The 19,416-nt window shown below is 52.7% G+C and overlaps 9 protein-coding genes across 9 annotated transcripts; all 9 read right to left on the bottom strand.

Annotated features, from left to right (window-relative positions):
- Positions 1-23: 23 nt before the first annotated feature.
- On the bottom strand, positions 24-875 carry DQ04_00541130 (putative mitochondrial carrier protein; the record flags this gene model as incomplete). The annotated part of the gene is made up of 1 exon (XM_009309213.1): positions 24-875. One exon carries the CDS (start codon positions 873-875, stop codon positions 24-26), a length of 852 nt encoding a protein of 283 aa, XP_009307488.1.
- Positions 876-1,168: 293 nt separating this feature from the next.
- Positions 1,169-5,230, bottom strand: DQ04_00541120 (cpc1/kpl2; the record flags this gene model as incomplete). Its single annotated transcript, XM_009309212.1, has 1 exon — positions 1,169-5,230. One exon carries the CDS (start codon positions 5,228-5,230, stop codon positions 1,169-1,171), a length of 4,062 nt encoding a protein of 1,353 aa, XP_009307487.1.
- A 185-nt stretch (positions 5,231-5,415) lies between these two features.
- On the bottom strand, positions 5,416-6,150 carry DQ04_00541110 (hypothetical protein; the record flags this gene model as incomplete). The annotated part of the gene is made up of 1 exon (XM_009309211.1): positions 5,416-6,150. One exon carries the CDS (start codon positions 6,148-6,150, stop codon positions 5,416-5,418), a length of 735 nt encoding a protein of 244 aa, XP_009307486.1.
- A 607-nt stretch (positions 6,151-6,757) lies between these two features.
- Positions 6,758-8,851, bottom strand: DQ04_00541100 (putative prolyl oligopeptidase, putative,serine peptidase clan SC, family S9A; the record flags this gene model as incomplete). Its single annotated transcript, XM_009309210.1, has 1 exon — positions 6,758-8,851. One exon carries the CDS (start codon positions 8,849-8,851, stop codon positions 6,758-6,760), a length of 2,094 nt encoding a protein of 697 aa, XP_009307485.1.
- A 641-nt stretch (positions 8,852-9,492) lies between these two features.
- DQ04_00541090 (histidine ammonia-lyase) lies at positions 9,493-11,097 on the bottom strand (the record flags this gene model as incomplete). Its single annotated transcript, XM_009309209.1, has 1 exon — positions 9,493-11,097. The coding sequence occupies one exon, from the start codon at positions 11,095-11,097 to the stop codon at positions 9,493-9,495; it is 1,605 nt and encodes a 534-aa protein (XP_009307484.1).
- A 402-nt stretch (positions 11,098-11,499) lies between these two features.
- Positions 11,500-12,267, bottom strand: DQ04_00541080 (hypothetical protein; the record flags this gene model as incomplete). The annotated part of the gene is made up of 1 exon (XM_009309208.1): positions 11,500-12,267. One exon carries the CDS (start codon positions 12,265-12,267, stop codon positions 11,500-11,502), a length of 768 nt encoding a protein of 255 aa, XP_009307483.1.
- A 225-nt stretch (positions 12,268-12,492) lies between these two features.
- On the bottom strand, positions 12,493-15,387 carry DQ04_00541070 (AP-1 complex subunit beta; the record flags this gene model as incomplete). The annotated part of the gene is made up of 1 exon (XM_009309207.1): positions 12,493-15,387. One exon carries the CDS (start codon positions 15,385-15,387, stop codon positions 12,493-12,495), a length of 2,895 nt encoding a protein of 964 aa, XP_009307482.1.
- Positions 15,388-16,369: 982 nt separating this feature from the next.
- DQ04_00541060 (putative nuclear lim interactor-interacting factor) lies at positions 16,370-17,140 on the bottom strand (the record flags this gene model as incomplete). Its single annotated transcript, XM_009309206.1, has 1 exon — positions 16,370-17,140. The coding sequence occupies one exon, from the start codon at positions 17,138-17,140 to the stop codon at positions 16,370-16,372; it is 771 nt and encodes a 256-aa protein (XP_009307481.1).
- Positions 17,141-18,097: 957 nt separating this feature from the next.
- On the bottom strand, positions 18,098-19,396 carry DQ04_00541050 (ATPase; the record flags this gene model as incomplete). The annotated part of the gene is made up of 1 exon (XM_009309205.1): positions 18,098-19,396. The coding sequence occupies one exon, from the start codon at positions 19,394-19,396 to the stop codon at positions 18,098-18,100; it is 1,299 nt and encodes a 432-aa protein (XP_009307480.1).
- Between the last annotated feature and the right edge of the window lie 20 nt (positions 19,397-19,416).

Raw genomic sequence — 19,416 nt, 5'->3', positions numbered from 1 at the left:
ACAAAAAATAGAGACATTGTGCCTTAAAACCCTTTCTCTTCCATCATCCGTGTTGTCCACTCAACGCCCACCCACACAGAGGCGTTTGCGGGAACAGCCCGAAGGAGGCATGCTGAGAGGCCTTTGTAGAAGGCCCGTACCCCACCTCTTTTGTACGTGGCGATACACACCTGCGACATGCTTCTTCTCGCCTCATCCGCTTGTAGTTGAGTCTTCATGTAGTCAAAGGGGTAGTTACTCAGCCAGAAGATTAGGCCCGCTACACACCCGCTTAGCATCGGCACGGAAACATCCCTCCCCGCTGGTGTCGTCGCGATGGAAGAGTTGCACAACTTGTGCTTGCACATTTGATAACTACAGAAATAAAAGGGGAGACCCACAAGACGTGAGAAAACTGTCGGCACGTACCCTGAAAAGAATCCACGCATTCCATCATTTGCCAGAATGTACCGTATGCAGCTGATTGGCCCCGTGTACTTTGCCTTGACACCATCGCCGTGTTGCACCTGCAGTTTCACCTTCACATTCTCCATGGGCGTAATGCAGAGCACGTAGAGTGGCGCCGTTAGCTGCCCTGAGAGTGCTGTCCGCCAGAGGGGAAGGGGGGTCTTCGCATCATGTCCCTCAGGTGTCAATATATTCAGTGCGAATTGGTTGATGCTAAAGAGAATGGAATTGTACACGCCGCCCAGCAGCAGTGGTGGCATCAAACCGCGATAAAATCCACGGACACCCTCCTCACTCCACGTGCAACGGCAACAGGAGATAACACCCGGAAAGACACCGCGTTGTACACGCGACTTTATGGTGTCGAACGGATGGCTGCAGAGAGCCTGCATCATGCCGCCTACTGTCCCACCAACAAAGCGGCGCATCACTTTTTGCCTTTCTCCGACATTGTTGCTGCCGTTGCCGTCCCTACTAGACATGAGGAGGGCTAAATGACAATCTACATACACAGACGCATTCATTCAAACAACCACCACCAAGAGGAGGAAGAGAAAGCGAGGCTATACCAAAGAACAAAAACAGAAACAGCAAAGCAAGCGGTCAACGCAACGCGTGCTCCATCCTCATCTCTGCCATTCTACCCTCACAGACGCATCCAGTCCTTCTGTTTCAAGGCCATTGTATACCTATACAGATCTTTTTCTCCCATTACATTTCTTCATTCTACATGCAGCGCATCAGTGATGAAAGACTTGCGGCGAAAGGCCTCAGTGTTGTTGAGCATGTTACGCCCCATCACCCGCTCGCAGACAGACTTGAATGACAGCAATGGCGCGCCGTCATACAGCGCCGCGATATTCTCCTGTGAGAAAACATCCGGCAGACACATGTTGCGCGGATTTGTCACCCGCACGTGAAAGGCCTTGTCCATCTCGACTGGTGTAAGCGAACCCTCCTGGCTGCGCGACAACACGTAGAACGCCTTCTGCGCCCCACGCACCGGTTGCCGGTCGACGCACAGCAGCGCCAAAAGCGGCAGCGGGTCGAGGTGACCGTCATCCGCTGCGAAGGTCATCCACAACGCCCGAACGTACGCCTCAAGCCGGTCGTCACGCAGACACTTGTCGAAGAAAAAGGGGACGTCGTAGAAGACCTCTTCGGTGACCATCTCCATTCCAAGATCCGCCCGCGTCTCAAGGAGGTGCGTGACAGAGCACTCCGCGATGTAATAATTCTCGACTCCCGACGCTGTGTCTTCTTCGACTTTTGTTGTTGATGATGCTATCTCCGGCACAGGCGCGCACCACAGGAGCAGATGAACGACAAATTCACGCCAGTCAATGAAGCCACAACTGTGCGGGTCAAATGCATCAAATACTTCCTGCAGCGTCTTCAACTGACCATGCTTGGTGGCGGCACCGGCGTAGTCGGTGGGAGACACAATGTTGAAGAACTCCGCGTGGCTCAGCGCGTAGTCGGGTGCAGCAACGCGGAACACGCGGATCATATCGTGCAGCCGCGTGGCCGAAAGCGTCGCGTGGATCATCGGCTCCTGCGGCTGTCTCACGGCCTGCGGGCGCTGTGGCGATGGGGCGCTGTGCGTCGGTGCGCGTCCTGCCGCAGGCGCCATGTGGAACGTCTCGCGGCCCAAGTGCATGTCAGGGAGCGGGCGCTCCTCTTCAATAGCATTGCGCACGGCATACACCACCGTGTTCACTGCAGCCGCCTGGTTGAGCTGCTTCTCCCGTGTGTGCGCCAGCATGTCATCCTTCATGCGTGCCGAGTACGCCTCCCCCTCACGCAGCAGTCGAGCGAAGAGCTGCCGTATACATGCAATTCGCTCCTGTGCCTTGTCTAGTTCGCTTTCCGCGAAAGGGAGACACTTGACGAGGACCAGCGCTGGCTTCCCCTCGTCGGCCAAGGCGGCGGAAGCCTTGCTGCTCTCGCGCGCCTTCGCCGAGGCTGCAATGTTTCCCACTAACTTCTCAACGTAGTTCGTCATGGAGTGGATGAGCTTCCCAGTGGCCTCCGCAAACATGTCCTCGACTGTCTTTTCCACTACTTCTTCGAGGCGTGGGGACTTCTTGGTGCTCGTCGTTTTCTTCTCCTTGCCTTTGGTCTGTTCCAGCGCGCTCTCCGCGACGGAACGCATAATGACAAGTTCCGACTCCATCTCCTCGAAGACGCACGGCTCGCCCACAACGGCGCTAAAGTACATCGCTACCAAGTTCAGCGTTGTCAGGAACCTCTCCACCTCAACTTGAACTGTCGCGATGCCAACGTTGCACACCGAAACACACCACGGGCCCAAGAAGGACTCCTTCTTCATAATGAGTTCAATCTTTGCCGCTGCCTCTTTTCCTGTGGCCTCCACCGTACGGAAAAGCTCCTCCTTGAGGTGATCCACCAGCACGTGCAGTTCCTCTTTGCACGACACCTGTCCTAACAGCGCAGGTGGGAGGCGGTTGTAATTCGCCACGAATGCATCCAGCTTCCCCTGTTTCTCATCAGGCTGGTTCCAGAAGCGGTGGAAGATGCCCATCGCGATGCTGCGGTGTTCAAGCAGCACGCTCACCAGCTTCTCCAACGCCATCCCCGACCAGCTGTAAGCGTACTCGTACCGCACCCGGAAGGCAACGAGGGCACGCATGAATACTTCCGGAATATCGTCTGGCATTGTGTAAAACGGCGCCGACGACGGCCGCAACTCTAATTCCTGTGGGATCGGCGCACCACACTCTGAGTACACCGCCATGAGGCGCCGTCGCTCTGCTTCCCGCTGTTCCTCTTGTTCGGCAATGTTGGCAGCGATTTCCTTCTGCCTTGCTTTGGCGGCCATCGCGGCATCATACATACGAAGCTCCGCATCGAACTTCTTCTGAGCGTCCTGGAGGATGCACTTGACATCCTCCACAATGTCCTCCAACGGCCTCTCACCGTTCACTTCGTGCACAATCGCATCGGCCCCTTTCTTGCACATAAACCAACGCTGCATTGCTTCCCAGCTTCTCTGCTGATGGAGCACAACACGGTGCAGTTGTGCGGTGGAAGTTTTAGTGCGGTCAAGGTTCGAAATATGTGGCACACGCTCCGACGGTGGTGGATGGAAGACCATATGGTAATGCTCACCCGTTTCCTTGTCAATGCGCAGCCCAGCAAAACGATTGAATATTTCACGCGTCCCACAGCAGATGTGCACCACCGCGACAAAGAGAAGATGCGTGCGCTCGCGTTGCTCCCAGCATTCTATTGCGGCCGTCTCCTCCGCTGTCAGTTCCGGCCGCGTCACTTCCGGCAGAACTGGCGGCGGCAGCGCGTTGATGTCGACACCTTTCTTCAGCTGTCGTGACTTGCCCTCGCCCTTCGCAACCGGCCGGTCAGGTCGCACCTCACGCCGCACTAGCAGCAGGTCTGACATTGCATCTTCCTTCTTGCTCTCCCTTTTTTCCTCCTTCTTCTTTTCCCTTTCTTCTCCCTCGGCTACCACTGCTGGCGTTTCAATCGCTACAGCGGGAAGTGGCGGCCAATTCTGCAGTTCCCCCTCGAATGCGTGCACGCTCTGCGAGATGGCGCGGTGCAGACACCGCAGCTCCTCCGTCCCCGCCACGGCACCGTCAAAGAGAAGGCCGTGGCACCCCACCGGAGGGCATTCCATTTGCAACTGCATCAACTGCACAATGACAGACGGGTTCACAGACTCACCACGGAGGAGGGCCGCTTCTATGACTTTACCAACCGCCGCCCACGGGCTAAGTCGCACAAAGGACTCAACAATCTGCACCGTACGCGCGTCGCTGTGATATGCCAACTCCTCCTCCTCCGCATTGCGCTCCTCGTAGGCCATCAAAAAAGGAAGGGCGTCACTGTCCTCCTCTGTCAAGAGTGTCGGGAGACTGTTGCGCTCACGTCTATACGCCTCCAGGGCCCTATTCACCAAATCGCGATCCGAGAGGTGCAGCAGTGCAATCTGCTCCTCCACTTGTTGAGAGACAACTGTCTTGCCGCTGAGTTTGGGGCCGTCGATCAGAAACAAGGGCTTGCGACAAACGTCAAAGCGACTCACGGAGGAGGGGGGCGGATTCATCTTCTCATACATACAGTGAAGAAGCTGCAGAAATGGGGTTCCCGTCAGATGGAAGGGGTGAAGCCCAAAGAGTCTTGCAAAAGTCATGTTGGCGCGGTCGCTCTCCGCGAGCGGTGTCTCGTTGGTCTTGGGAATGAAGCAGTCCAGCGCAATCTCGGTAAGAAGAGTGCCCCTACAGCTCTCGGTGAGGGCATGTTCCGCCAGAAAATCGATACATCGGTCAACGGCGTTGAGGACACTGTCAATTGCTTGCTCTGCCGCTTCCTCCTTCGCATGGCGTTCCTCTTCGCGACACAGTTCCTCCAGCTCTTGCAAACGGCGCTCATCGTTTACCACAACTGATGACTGCTCGACGACCTCGCGCTTCATGGCAGCCGAGAGATACATGGAAGTCAGCTGTTTTTGCAGATCCACAGCTTTTTCACACTCGCGTTTCTCTTCCAAAACATTCTCGCTGATCATGTCCCACCAGACACCCATGTCGCCCAGGGAGTTCCGCAATTCCTGCTCCACCACCGACATGGTGTTGGCACTGCGCCGCACGACGCTGCCGAGTTCCCCCTTGCTGCGGCAGGCGCGTTCCTTGTTGCCTGCGACGATGAAGTCGACACGCCGACGCCTGCGAGCCTCGCGACGCTGCTCCTCCTCATCTCGTGCCACCAGTAGTGACGATACGAAATCTGCAGCAGTTCGCATATTGAGCTAACGCGACCCTAAAAATCTTTTCTGTCTGGAGAAAGGGAAGCAACAGATGCGAAAGCAATAATAACAACGACAGGCGCCTTATGATATATATATATATATATATATCATAAGGGGAATCTCACATGCTTGTTCCGCCATTCACCGCTCATTCACTCACCCGCCCAGGTGCAATGTGCCTACAGATTCTTCGCCCAAGACTTCTTCCCCTTTGGCGGTGGCTTTGTGATGTTGATGCGCCTAATGGAGTTGTTGTAATCACGGTACGATTTGAAAAAGTTCAGCACAGGGTGGCGCAGCTGCCACCAACGCAGACGCCCTTGTGCCCACAAACGCAAGTCAATGCCTAGTCGCCCACACGACGGAACAAAGAGGTACGCCAGAATAACCGGAGTGAGAAACCTGCAACTGTCTGATATGAACGCCCAGGCCCAATTCTCCCCCGTAAAAATCGCTTCTGCCCGCATGATTTTCTGCTCAACAACGAAGTACGCCACACCCTTTGTGCTGGGATCATCCACAAAGTGGTTTCTAGCCCCGTTGGTGACCTCAAGAGCGTGTTGAATCTCTTCCGCGTCGTTGACACTTGTTTCATGCAGTTTCCTTTGTTTTGCATCGTATACACGTTTCTGCACGCCGTACATTACATGTGAGGCGTACCGCTCCCGCCGGTATGACTTTGGATAGACGACTGTCCGCAAACAGCGGTAGTACCCCCAAAGGTATAGCGCAGCAATCGGGTAGCAGAGAAAGGGACACAGCATGTAGTAGATGAACGCCCGGATTGGGGGCACCACCATGGCAAAGTCAATATGTCCCAATCGTTCACGCGTCCGGCTCACCGCGTAGAGCGGCTCTCTCCACATATCTGTAAAGAGAACACCAGTCAATGTCACCGGCCGCTCGGCCGTCATATCCGGAAGATTTGTAGTAGTAATGGTCACTATGTATGTGTAAGTCTACTTGTATGTAGGCATGTATGTATATATGCGTGTGAAATTGAGGAGGCAAAAGAACAAAAGAATAGTCTACGCCTTACTTTCCCCTTTGTAGAAAGATGAGAAGAGGAAAGATGATGTCTAGTCTGATAATCTGGATATCGTCTTTTAGTAAATCAATGCACCGGAAAGAGTACTCTAAGACCCTACATCCTCCATGATCATTACTGACGAAAATGAGGTGGTGAAAGAGCTTTTAGTCTCCCTCCTGCGCGGNGGGGGGGGGGGGGAGAGGGCTGAGTTGGGTGAACCTTCAAAATCCACTCTTTACGGCGCACTGCATAATGTTAAAGATCTGGGCCGAAATAAATTTGTGTGATTCACCGGTCACAAAATGCAATGTCCCAACATTCTTTTCACAAACTCTTGCCACCCCCACCCACCAAAAATAAAATAATTTTATCACATGACCGATAGCACCAATTCCACGCACACACACACACACACACACATACATACACACAGAAATACAAAAAAAAGTGTTACTCGCCCACGCCGCCCGCCTCGAGAAGTGGCCGACTTTTCACTCCTTCCACGCCGCGTGAATACTCTTGGTGATAAAGGTGTAAATGTCGCCCGCCTCGCGCATGATTTTACTGGTGGGTTTGCCAGCACCATGGCCGGCGGCTACCTCTACGCGCGCCAAAAAAGGTCCCCCTTCCGTCGGGTTGGCATGCTGGAGCGTCGCAAGGTATTTTAGCGAATGGAGAGGCACAACACGGTCGTCATGGTCGCCTGTCACCACCAGAATGGCAGGATATTTAATACCAGACCGGATGTTGTGAATCGGACTATACCGCTGTAAAATCTTGAAATCCTCTTCCTTCTCTGGGTCACCGTAATCTGATTTCCACGCGTGTCCAATGGTAAACTTGTGGAATTTATACATATCCAGCACTCCCACTTGGCAGACAACACAGCTAAAAAGCTCCGGCGCTTGATTCGCAGCCGCCGCGACCAGAAGCCCACCATTGGATCCGCCCATAATAGCCGTCGTCTGAGGGGAGCCGTAGCTATGACTGTGTAAAAACCTAGCGGCCTCAATGAAATCTGTGAAGCAATTTTGCTTGTGGGCTTGCCTACCAGCGTCGTGCCACTCTTCACCGTATTCACCGCCGCCTCGGATATTCGGTATCGCCAGCACACCACCGAGTTTCTGGAGGAACACCACTCGCGAGGAGCTAAACCCCGGCGTCAGCGAAATATTAAAACCACCGTAGCCGTAAAGAAGAAGCGGGGACTCTGGTGTAGCAAGACCCTTTCTGTGGATAATAAACATTGGAATTCGCGTTCCATCCGCTGAGTTATAAAACACCTGCTCCGTGACGAAGTCGTCGGCGGATAGACCTTCAACCGTATCGTCCTTGTAGATGCAAAGTGATCCCAGTGGGTCGTTGATGTCCATGACGAAACTACGCCCAGGGAGAAGGAAGGACGTCATCTTGAAAGAAACAAAGTCTTTTTTCCGGTCGACAAAGAGGGAGGCAATCGTACCAATCGGCAAAGGAATTGCATTCGGCGTAGACTCATCAAGACGGCGGAAGTACAGAACATCCTTCACGTCCTCGAGGTAGGTGAGTAAAAGCGTGTTCTTTACGAGTGCAGCGTGGTTTAACACGGAACGCTGTTCTTCGACGACAACATCCTCGTCGCCGTTACAAATGTCTATGGAGACGATCTTTTTCCGCGGCGCGTCGCGGGTGGTGACAAAATAGAACTTTACTCCATCATTTCCCAAGTAGTCATACTTGCCAACAAACTCATTCACCAACTTCGTGAACTTCAGCGGTGTGGACCCGATTCCTTCCTCACTGGTGGGCAGCTCTGCAATCCAAACAAGGTTCCGAGGTTCACAGCCGTCGAACAGTGAGACAATGATATACGATTGACAATCGGACACCTCAGCCCCCAGGCTCCACTGCGGGTGCTCTGGCACGGCAAGAATCGCCACGTCCTCTGCCTGCGGGCGGCCCAGGCGGTGGAAACAGATAAAAGGGTCCTGCGCCGTGTCAGTTTCTGCACCCTTGTCCACATTACTCTGGAGGGCGGGATAGCGTGTGTAGAAGAACCCGGTGTCATGCCACCACGCAATACCTGTGAACTTGGCCCACTCAATATTGTCCGCAGTATCCTCCGCTGTGTCGGCACACCGCACGCGAATGCTTTGCCAATCGCTGCCCTTTTCGCTAATACTGTACGCAAGCAGCGACTCGTCCTCACTCCAGGCTGTGGCCTTGAGCGCAGTAGTACCATCGCCACTCATAGTGTTAGGATCGAGGAAGACGCTGGATGTCGCGTTGGTTAGGCTCTTTGCACGCATTAACACACTCTGGTTCTGAAGGCCCGTGTTGTGGTAGAAGTAGTATTGACCGTGACGAAAGCTTGGGCATGACGTTCGGGGGTAATTTTGCGACGCTGAGATACACTCAAAAAAATTTTCGCGGAGTTCAGCATCGGCTGAGAGGTATTCCTCGAAGAAAACGTTTTGTGCCTGCACAAATGACTTTGTTTCATCGTTCTGGGGGTCTTCGAGGTAGTCGTACGGCTCAGGCACTGTAACATTGTGTATCTTGTAGGCCGCCATGGACCTCCTGGCCAGCGGGTAGAGTGAGCGCATTGGTAGCACTTTAAAATCAAAACGAAACCTTTCAAGTGCAGATTGTTCTCACAGACTTGGCATTCGGAAATCACAAAAAAGGGCAGAACAGGGCAGCAAAAGCACGAACACATATGAGTTGGTGTCATTCTCACCCCGCCTTATTTGCGTTCGCAGTTTACCTCCGCTGTTTTTTTCTTTATCTCAGATCATGTGCGCCCGATATATATCGCTCTCAGTCTCTCTTTAACAGACACACACACACAAGCTTTCTCTCTTACACACACACATACATACAAACGGACAAACAGTCACAGAGACATGCACAGACGGTTCAGCTCCCGTTGATAACTGATTGTGTAAATCTCTTGAGAATCTATAAAAAAAAAGTAAATAGAATTACCCAGTAGTAGTAGTGTTTGTCTTTTTCTTGGTGCATTCTTTTTCCCTGTAATAAGAGGACTTTTCAGATAACGACGTCTTCAAAAACCAGTAACCAAAAAAAGTAAAAAAAAAAAAAAACAGATCGGCATTGTCACAAAATAAATTGTTGTGGAAAAAGAAATGAATTGCTTTCTTTTTATATGTGCTTGCTTCCCACCCTGATATGTCAGTCATAAAGCGTTTTGCTCGTTTCCCTATAATGGAAGCACATACCATTCTTAAAGCTTGCTCTTGAGCTTGAACGGCTCCCGCACGGTCAGCACGTCGTGGAATCGCGCCTCCTCAGGGATGTAATCCTTGACAGCCTTCCAGATGGCACCAGAACGCAATAGCGCCGCAATCTTTTCAATGTCACGGTAAACGACGCGGTCCTTATCCCACGATGGGCTGACAGATCGAACAAGACCCCACACCTTCTCCATCGGCTCCGTCGTCTTGAGTGGCCGCAGGAGGTCGATGCCCTGGCAAGCGCACATAAGCTCAATGGCGATGATGTGCTCGATATTCTCCACCACCTTAAGGGCTTTGCGTGCGGAGAAGCCACCCATGCTGACGTGGTCTTCCTGCGCAGCAGAGGTGGAGATGCTGTCGATGGACGAGGGGTGACAGTAGACCTTGTTCTCCGAGACAAGAGCGGCAGCGGTGCAGTGAGCAATCATGAAGCCCGAGTTGAGCCCACCTTTATTAACCAGGAAGGCAGGGAGGCGGCTCAGGGAAGGGTTATTGAGCCGCTCGATGCGGCGTTCACTGATGTTGCCAATTTCATGAACGCCAATAGCAAGCATGTCAAGTGCCTTTGCGGGGTATTCGCCGTGGAAGTTGCCCCCTGAGACAACCCTCTTTACACCGTCTGGGAACACGAGTGGGTTATCGGTGGCGCAATTGAGCTCCGCGGTAAGAATGCGGTACACCCATTCAATGACGTCGTTGGCGATGCCGTGAACTTGAGGAGCGCAGCGGATAGAGTAGGCATCCTGCACGCGGCCACAGTTCACGTGGCTGTTGTTGATCATGGAGGGGTACTTCTCGCTGTGAAGAAGCGCTCGCAGCCTCTGGGCAACAATCTGTTGGCCCTTGTGCGGACGCACGCGGTGTATATCGGGGTTGAGGGAGCTGACAGTCGACTGTAGCGCCTCGTGGGACATGGAGAGCGAAACGTCGGCGAGGCGTGCAATCCTGCGTGCGCGCACAACGGCCTCCGCACCCAAAGCGCTCATGAACTGCGTCCCGTTGATGAGCGCAAGCCCTTCCTTCGCTGCCAGCGTGATGGGTTCGACGCCCAACTCCCTCAGTACGGTGCTGGCGTCACGGAACACCGGATTTTTGAGCGTAGCCAACATGCCCTCGCCAAGCATGCCGAGGGCAAGGTGGGACAACGGGCCGAGATCGCCACTCGCGCCCACAGTGCCTTGCTCCGGAATATGGGGAACCACACCAGCATTGAAGGCCTTGACGTATTTCTCCACCGTCTCGAGGCGGATGCCACTGTGTCCCTTGCAGAGAATGTTGATGCGGAGAGCCATCATCATGCGAGCGCGCTGGGGCTTCAGGGGCTCGCCAACGCATGCGCTGTGGGAGCGGATGAGGTTCAATTGCAGGTCCACCAGTTGATTCGGCGGAATAACAGTTGACTCGAACTTACCGAAACCTGTGTTGATGCCGTATACGGTCTGACGCTCGTTGACGATCTTGTCGATAACTGCACGGCCCGCATTAATTCTGCGAATTGCCTCCTCCGCTAGGAGGATGGTGGAGTCTTTCTCGTGGCCCAGCGCGTACAGCGCGTCGGGCGTGAGGGAGCATCCGTCGAGTGTAACCTTCATTCTTTTTTTCTTCTTCCGTATTTTTGATTTCTTAAGACGCGGTTGATAACTGGCACCACAAAAGGGGAAAGAAGCAGCCAGAAAAAAAAAAGAAATACTGAGGTGTTGCCAAAGATACCGTAATTAGAGAGAAATGAAGAGCACCAGACTTTTCTCAGCACCCCCACCCCCCCGGAAAAAAAAAAGAGACAGCCTGCAGCGCTGAAGGACGGACGACAGAGATACTGCAGCTGCTGCTCCTACTCCCTCACTCAGCACCCCTCCTTCTCCTATTTCTGTTTGCTAATTGCCTATACCACGCACCTCTTCCCCTCTTCCCCATAATGCACTTCTTTCAACACTCATAGGCGCAATATGGATTAGAGAAAATAAAATATAGATTTCATGCCTGCTGGTGCATCCTTACACGCCATACTTGGCCTCTTCTGCGTCGTACTCGGAGAGGCTGTCAAGGAAATTCCGCAGGACCTCTGTCTCAATGTTGTCCTCCCAGACTGTCTTTACATGCTTAGGCGCCGGAATGTTTGTATAGTCCGCCTCGTCGGATCCTGACACCTGTCGCTTTTGTCCCTCAGCACGGTTGACGTACTGACCGGCAAGTTCTACCGCAAATCCCGTGACGATGGAGCGGTCGACGACTGTCTTGAATGTGAGAGAGTGGTCGGCGAGCTCCTTCAACCCCTTGTGCAACTGCTGCGCCACCTGCCGGGCCTCCGAGACCTCAGACTCTTTCCCAGGGGCTACGTAGATCTTCGCCACAGCCTTTTTTTGCTTGGCGTTTACGTACGTCTCATAGACCTCCGCCACGTCGGGGATGAGGTCTAACATGCCGTTCGTTTGCATCCAGACCAAAGTAAAAAACATAGGCTCCGACACCTGCTTGAACTCTGCGATATTGTCAATGATAGCTGTGCGCTCCCAAAAAATAGGGAGTTTGACAGAGGCGGCAGCAACCGTCTGGAAGTCCTTCAAAATAGCATCAAAGTTACCCTTCTGCTCCGCTGCCTTGTATAGAAACTTAGCGAAGAGGACACTATCACTTGGCACAATGTTCAGCGGGAACCGGGATTTGTCAAAGTCACTATCGTAGAGCTTCTTCAACTCCTCCGAAGGTGTATAGAAGCGGGCCGCTGTAACAGACAATGTGCTTGCAGAAATACGGCGAAACATACTATGCTTGTTACTTCGGCGCAACGGCAAAGACGAACAAAAAAATGGCTAAGAAAGGGTGGGGAAAGACACCATAGCCCAAATAGGAATGATGCCATGAAGAGGAAATTGGGAGGGACGAATAAAAGGTGACCGTGACAATCCCCAGACAGCATTGCATTTCTTCTGAGCACTTAATCTACTAAAATAAAATCCTACCATTTACTGCGTGTGGGGACACTTCATTCAGGCGAACCAGTTATCCAGCACGGAATCATTATTCCCTGAGGTCGTGGTTGTACCACCAGTAGATACTTTCCTCATGGGAAAAGCGCCCTGGAGCACCTTTAGTAGAAGAGGCATGATGGAACTGACGTGGTGACTTTTCACACAAAGGTAACTCTGCGCGGGGGAATTCTTGTCAAGAAGGATCTCGACCATGCCATGCAACCCGAGTGTCGTCGTCACAATGCCGTTGTACGAGACGAGTTCGCTAGACTCACGCTCTCGTGGCAAGAGAAAGAAGCGATGCCGCTCAAGAACACTGCGACGATCCAACGAGCTGAGCATATTTACACCAGTCTCGGCAAGTAGCTGTTTGGCCTCTGCCGACTGGTCGAATGCCTGCCACTTGGCCGCAAAGGCTGATCCTTCTATAGGAGTAGACACCGCCAAAAGTTGGTCCGCTGGCACATCCAGACGGAAAATTAACAGTGGCAAATTTTGCCCTTTGATACCAACCTCAATTGTTTGACGCGTAACATCGAAGTGCCGTTCGGACGTCTTGAGCGGCAGCCGTGCAGACCTTGTTTCACCCGCAGGTACTGAAGGCATAAAGTCGCCGAGACTCGCTGCCGGAAGGTAGCCCAGTATGTTCAAATTCACCTGCAGCAGAAGCTGACTAATTGGCACCGTCTGCTGATTCACCAATGCGATCCACAGTGCTGGCCCCTCCACGAGTTGGCTGTGGACGGCGACCCCAATGTTCCCCGCAGGGAGGACTAACGGCGGAAGCTGGTGCTGTTGTGGTTCTTGCAATGTTGCTGGCTGCTTCTTTTGTTCACCAAATAGGCTCGTCTCACCAAAAGAAGAGCCTTGTTGCTGTTGATATTCGTTTGGTTCGGCTGGAGCGATGGGCGTATCACCAAACAAGTTGTCTAGCGGATCCACATACTTGGCAGCAGCCGGTGCAACAGTGGTTGACATTGAAGTTGCGGTGGCGGGTTGCTCTGGTGTGGGAGCCGGGACGTGGGAGGTGGTGGCCACCACCTGAGACGCTAAGCTATTTTCCTCCGCATCCTCGTCTTCTTCCTCATTCGCGTCCTCGTTTACAAGGCCGTACGGTGGGAGGAAGGAGTGGAACGGCTTCCCAAATACCACCGCAGCTGTGTTGACGGACTTCTTGAGGTCTGCCAACTTCATAGCGTCGCTAAACGTCGACTCCGCTGCGACGGGGACTTGATGACCGTGTACAATCTGCTTCATCTTGGCCACCCCGACACCTTTGGAGAGCAGACGCCAGTAGGCGTAGGCGCGGTCACGTAGGTCAGGGTCGTCGCTGTTTGTTGTTAAGGTATCCAGCACAACATTGAGTGTCTGCTCCATCCCGGCAGGGTCGCGCAAAAACATCTTAATAACGGCACTGAGGATTGCTAGCTGAACTGACTGCTCATGCGACGTTAGTTCATCAATAAACTGCGTAATGATTTGTCTTCCATTCTCAACAAAGTCACAGAACTCACCCAACATCCAGATGAGCGACACCTTCGCTTCTTCCTCTGGGACAGTGTCAGCGCCGTGGTCGACAATGAGTGTCTCCAATACGAGCTGCTCTGGATACTTGCGGACAATGTTTTTGCAGCTCGTGATAACCTGTGGAAGCAGCTCGGGACGTGTGCCGACAATACGCAAGAGAAGACCCACGCAGCTCGGGGCAACCGATTCTATCTTCAACGCGAGTGTGGCAATGCCTCTTACCACTTCTTGGGCAAAAAGCAGATCCACCTCAGAACTATACTCCTCCAACTCTTTGACAATTTGCTGTGCGGTAGATGGGGTGACGAGCTTTAATAAAAGATGCAGTTTTTCGAGTTTCACATACGGCGGATCTGTGAAGCGTACATAAAAGGAGTCGAGATTGTTGCGGAGTATATTTGGAAATACCACAAGCACAGCATGAATATTCTTGCAAACAACATACTGCGATTCGGGGTCTCCTTTAGCAAGCGTCACCAAGGCAGAGTTCACCCGTGCGCTGCACTGACTCGCTACATCGGCGCTGCAGCGACATGCGTAGTTGGTTATCAGTTTGATGGCTCCCATCACGACGGATGCATTGCTATGGCTGAGCCGTGGCAACACACGTACGATAACGTCCTCCGCTACTGTTGTGCTCGTGGGCGGTGTATCGGCAATGAGCTCCAGTATGGACAACTGCCCCCACTCTGTGCAGTCTGAGAGGTGTCGCAGCATTCGATTGACGAAATCAGCCTCTGGCAGGATAGGGACTGATCCATAGTCGTTCACCTCAGATAAAACTGCCGCCGCATTGGCGGCCACGATGGCATATGTGTCATTCAGCAGCTTCATCAACTCCGAGGCGAACCCTTGATCGAAAAATATCTGCGAGTTTTGGTGGAACAGTTTTCCGATTCCAATAGCGACGGTTTTGCGCACGTATGGGTCGGGATCCGCGACGGCGCGGCGAAGTGGCTCCAGTGTGTACTCCGTCACCGACTCGACACGAATGCACATCATTGTGCGCACCGCAAGGGCGCGGACGATGGGAGAGCTGTTCGTTGTGTCCTGTAGGAACGTGTTAACTGCCATGAGAGCTTTGTCAGGCTGTAGCTTGGCTGTATTGAGAACATAGAGGTAGACCAGTTTTTTCAATTCAAGGTTCGGTGTTTGGCCGAGCTTCACGACGTCCATAAAGAGATAGCTCACGTCGCGGCCCAACGTCATGCCCGCTATGATTCGTTTCACCGCATTCTTCTGCTTCTCCCTATCGTTGCTGTTAAGATCGTTGTGCAACTCCACCCCCTCGCCTCGCTTAGCCGTGCCGAAAAACTTCGAGCCTCCACCGGAGCGCCAGAAGTTTTGCTGGATTTTTTCCTGCACCTTCCGCAGAACGGTGTCCATTCACTCTGCAATGACGATACGTCTACTATCACTTCCTTATTCTCCTTGATTTTGACTCTTCTTTCCACGCATGAATTGTGATGCGCGAGAAGGAGAAAATAACAGCAATGCAACAAATGGGAGTAGGCCGCAGGGAGGAGACGTTGCGGGGGCGCCGTTGTCGCCAACGCGCCGTCCCCCACTCGCTCCAATGTTGTGGCAGTAGTACAACAACTATGGCGTCAGCAATTTGGCTTGACTTGGGTGTATGTATATATGTATATGTATATGTATATATGTATATATACATATATACATATATACATACAAAAATAAAAAGAGTAAAACAAAAGGCCCCTTTCTGCCGTCGGTGCCTCATCGCCGAACAAAAAGGACATGCGCGGAAATGGGAAACTCAGAAATTTGGAACGGACTGGCGAGCTGTGTGAAGCACGCGCACGAAGAAGAATGAAAGTTGCGCCTTTACAAAGGAGGGTCGTCTTCTCCACGCAGAGGGGGAAGAAAGAAAAAAAGAAGATTGATGAGATGGAATAACATGGGAAATAGATTCGATTTTTTTCTCAGTAACTGCGTGATGAAATAATTGTGCGCGTGCGGTGTCCTTTTTTTTTCCGCGGATCAGAAACCCAAAAGAAGAAAAGAAGTGTTGAACGGGGGTGTGTGTGTGAGAGAAGCCGCCCATCCAGCCAACTGGGGAAGCCAGAACATGAGCCTCAAAAACATCAGAACTCAGAAGAGTACATCCAAAGAAAAAAAGCCAACGGAATCAGAGAACGCATGCAGCCCCGAGTGGAATGCAGTACTATAAATAACGACGACAAAAAAAAAGATCATGTTGAAATAGCATAAGCACGAAAATACGTGAAGCAACGATTTAGAGAGAGAGCGAGTGAGAGAAAGGGATAGAATGTGAAACTTCTACCGAACCAAGAAAGGATTGCCTCTCTTCTGTCCCCTCCCCCTTCTCTCCCTCCCCACGGCATCAGTGAACTGCAATATCGCAGCGGTCGCGCTGGCAGTGAATGACGCCGCTGCAGCGGGGCGACGCACGCTTTCCCGCCTCCATCTCCGGCCAATGCGGCTGCAGGCAGTAGCACGACATCACGTCGCCGTTGTCTGTCGGCACCTCCCGCAGGTTGAGGTGACTCGAGCTGCGGATGTACTCTGGCACAGTAATGTGCTCCTCGTTCCTGCGCTGCACAAGGTCCTTTAAGAGGCCAAGGATGGTGTGCAGTGTATGGTCCTCCAGCTCACCGCCCTCATAGTCTGCCACGAGGACGCCGTTCTGCTCGAATCCACGGATGCAATCGGGTGTGTTCTCGAACAGAATTGTTGTTTGTGTATCTCGGCCCAGAAGGCTCAAGTCTTTTCGACACGAACTCCCACTAAACCATTTACTGTCGCGGTATATTGTATGGTGCACAGTGCGGTTCGTGTCAATCTGACGGACTACGGCCTCGGCGTATTGCTTTATCCCTGCCGTCCAAACCACCGTTTCACAGTTTTTTTCCAGGAATTGAAGGAGCTCTTCTGTACCGGGACGCACGTAAAGCGGCCCTTCTCGTGCATACACAAGTGTTTCGTCAAGGTCCAGAACGACCGTTATGCGATCAGCCAATTTGCTCTCCTTGGGCGCGATGAGTGCGTGCGTCGTTGCCATACCCTGTGGAGGCGTTTCCCGTCGTGTCCGACGCAGCGCAGCGCATGCGTACTCTTCCTTGAAGCTCGCGCCTCGCACCCGTTGCAGACGCATTTTTTGCTATACTTCTTCTGCTTCCTATAATTCCTCGGAATAATTTTTGGCCAGACAGAGAAGTGGGAGACAAACAGTGATAGGAACAGGGGATCTACGCCTTAGCTGCTGTAGTGGCAACGTACCACGGTGCAGAAGACTCACGCCCTTTATGTCAGATGTGACTCATCCATGCAGCGGACGTTCAGCTTGGTCTCTTTTCTTCATTCGCCGTCCTTTCCCGGAAGCCATACTATTGCCTCCCAGATTGGATTGGAGAGAAGCCACACTACCGAGCATCAGCGGCATGACGCAGACGGCGAATGTCACCGCGCCTCACTTCCCTTCCCGCTTCCTTCGGCTACACACACATCTCTCAACGGCAACTGGTGAAACGGACTTGTGACCTACTAGGAAATGCGCACAAGAAAACACCACTTTGCGGCCGTTCCTTCTCCCCGCTCACAGCAGCACGCTCCTCGTAATCATGTAATATATATTTTAGTTGCCTGTGTGCCTAGTCTCGAACAGTATCATTTAGGTATCGGTGACACACACACACACACGGCACGGCGTGGCAGACTGTGTGCGATGCACACACAGAGGCGCCATGCCACGCGCACCAATCCCCCTCAAAGTATCGCCCACCAAGGGAACGAGCTTTGCCCGTTTTATGGAGCCGATTGCCACACCAGCCGGCAAACAGCAGCACGACCCATTGAAGTTTCGCAATACCCCAGAAGGTTTTCTCATCGATGCAGAAGCATACAGTGAGAAAAAAAAATGCAAAAAGGAAATGTGGAGGGAGAAACGGAAACTCGAAAAAAAAAAGGAAGGAGTCTGCAACCACACTGTAAAAGTAAAACAACAACAACAACACAAATTCAACCGCCACGATCCCAAATCCCCATCTTCCTTTGCTGACTCCCCAAGAGAATCAAGGGGGTGTAAAATACAGAAAAGGAGCAATACATCTCCTCACTCCAGCAAAGCAGCAAGGTTGTAGTCTGATATCAAAAATTGACTGTGATCTCGCAGCACATAGTGTCGACAGCCCATTTCCTTCAGTCGGCTGGCAATCCGATCAAAACTCAACACTTCCTCCGCGTTGCGAAAACTATACTGGGCAGAGTACCCGCTGCGCTCATCTTCACCCTCACTGTAACAGAGGTTAGCACTGCTGCCATCTAAAACCGTACCATTGTCAAGGAGACGTTCCCACGGTACCTCGCTTGTGAAGAGCAGCTTTACGTTGTGCTGATACAACTCATCTACGAGAATAATAAACTGCTGCGCGGCGTTTTTGCTAACTACGCCGATCTGCGGAACATTAGTAAGTATGATGGTGTGAAAGGACTTGGCAATGCACTGGAAGTCGGGGGGCCCGAGGGGCCCGCAGATGTCCGAGAAGTCGAACAGTGCCACGCCGACGCAGTGAAAGGGCACGATCAGTTCCCTGCCGTAAAGCCAGATGGTCGCGCCCTCTACCCACGTGCAGCTCTGCGTGAAGCCCCGTTCCACTCGGTGAAGAAGTCGCTTCGCGTTTTCCTTGGTGTTTGGATAGAGAAATAAGTGTTCGTGGTGACTGCTCGAGGCATTCTCGCGGTGATCCTTCGTGCCGTTGCAGTGCATAACTTCACAGTGGTGCCACAGTACCGGGACGAAGCGCTCGAACGCCGTTGAGATGCGCGTCAACTCCTGCGGTGGGCGGTTGCTTGTCGTAAACACAATCAGCCCGCGTGGCATAGCCCGAGAGAAGAATGCCGCCAACAGCGACGCGTGTGTGACATCGAATGTCTGGAACTCATCGAGGCAAAGAATCGGTGATTCACACAGCACGTCGTCCACCACACGATCAATCGGAGAGACACACGCTTTCCGCCCCATCTCTTTCTCCGCTCTGCGCAGACGAAGGACAATATCCGACATGAAGGAATGGAGATGCGCTCGCCGCTTCGTGAATCCCGGGGTGTCACATAACTCGAAGAGATCCATTATAACCGTTTTGCCGATGCCAACACTTCCCCAGAGGTACATGCCACTCTTCTGGTCAACACCCACATTCTCTGGCCAGCCAATCGCCACGTCCCGCGTTGTCCGATCGGGAAATGCGTGGCGCAGGACAGTGGACTGCATGCGCCACAGACCGTCCCTCACAACACGACCAACAGCAGAAGTGACAGCAGTTGGTGGTGATAGGCCGCTAGTTGTTAAATCATTCTTTTCTTTCTTCAGCGAGCTGATGTATTCCAGCAACGGGGTGCAGGCATGCGCCATTGCCCTCTGTCCAGGGTCAT

The sequence above is a fragment of the Trypanosoma grayi genome, assembly GCF_000691245.1.
Source record: "Trypanosoma grayi strain ANR4 Tgr_54_V1, whole genome shotgun sequence".
Lineage (NCBI taxonomy): Eukaryota > Euglenozoa > Kinetoplastea > Trypanosomatida > Trypanosomatidae > Trypanosoma > Trypanosoma grayi.
This window is presented reverse-complemented; position numbering and strand designations above follow the sequence as displayed.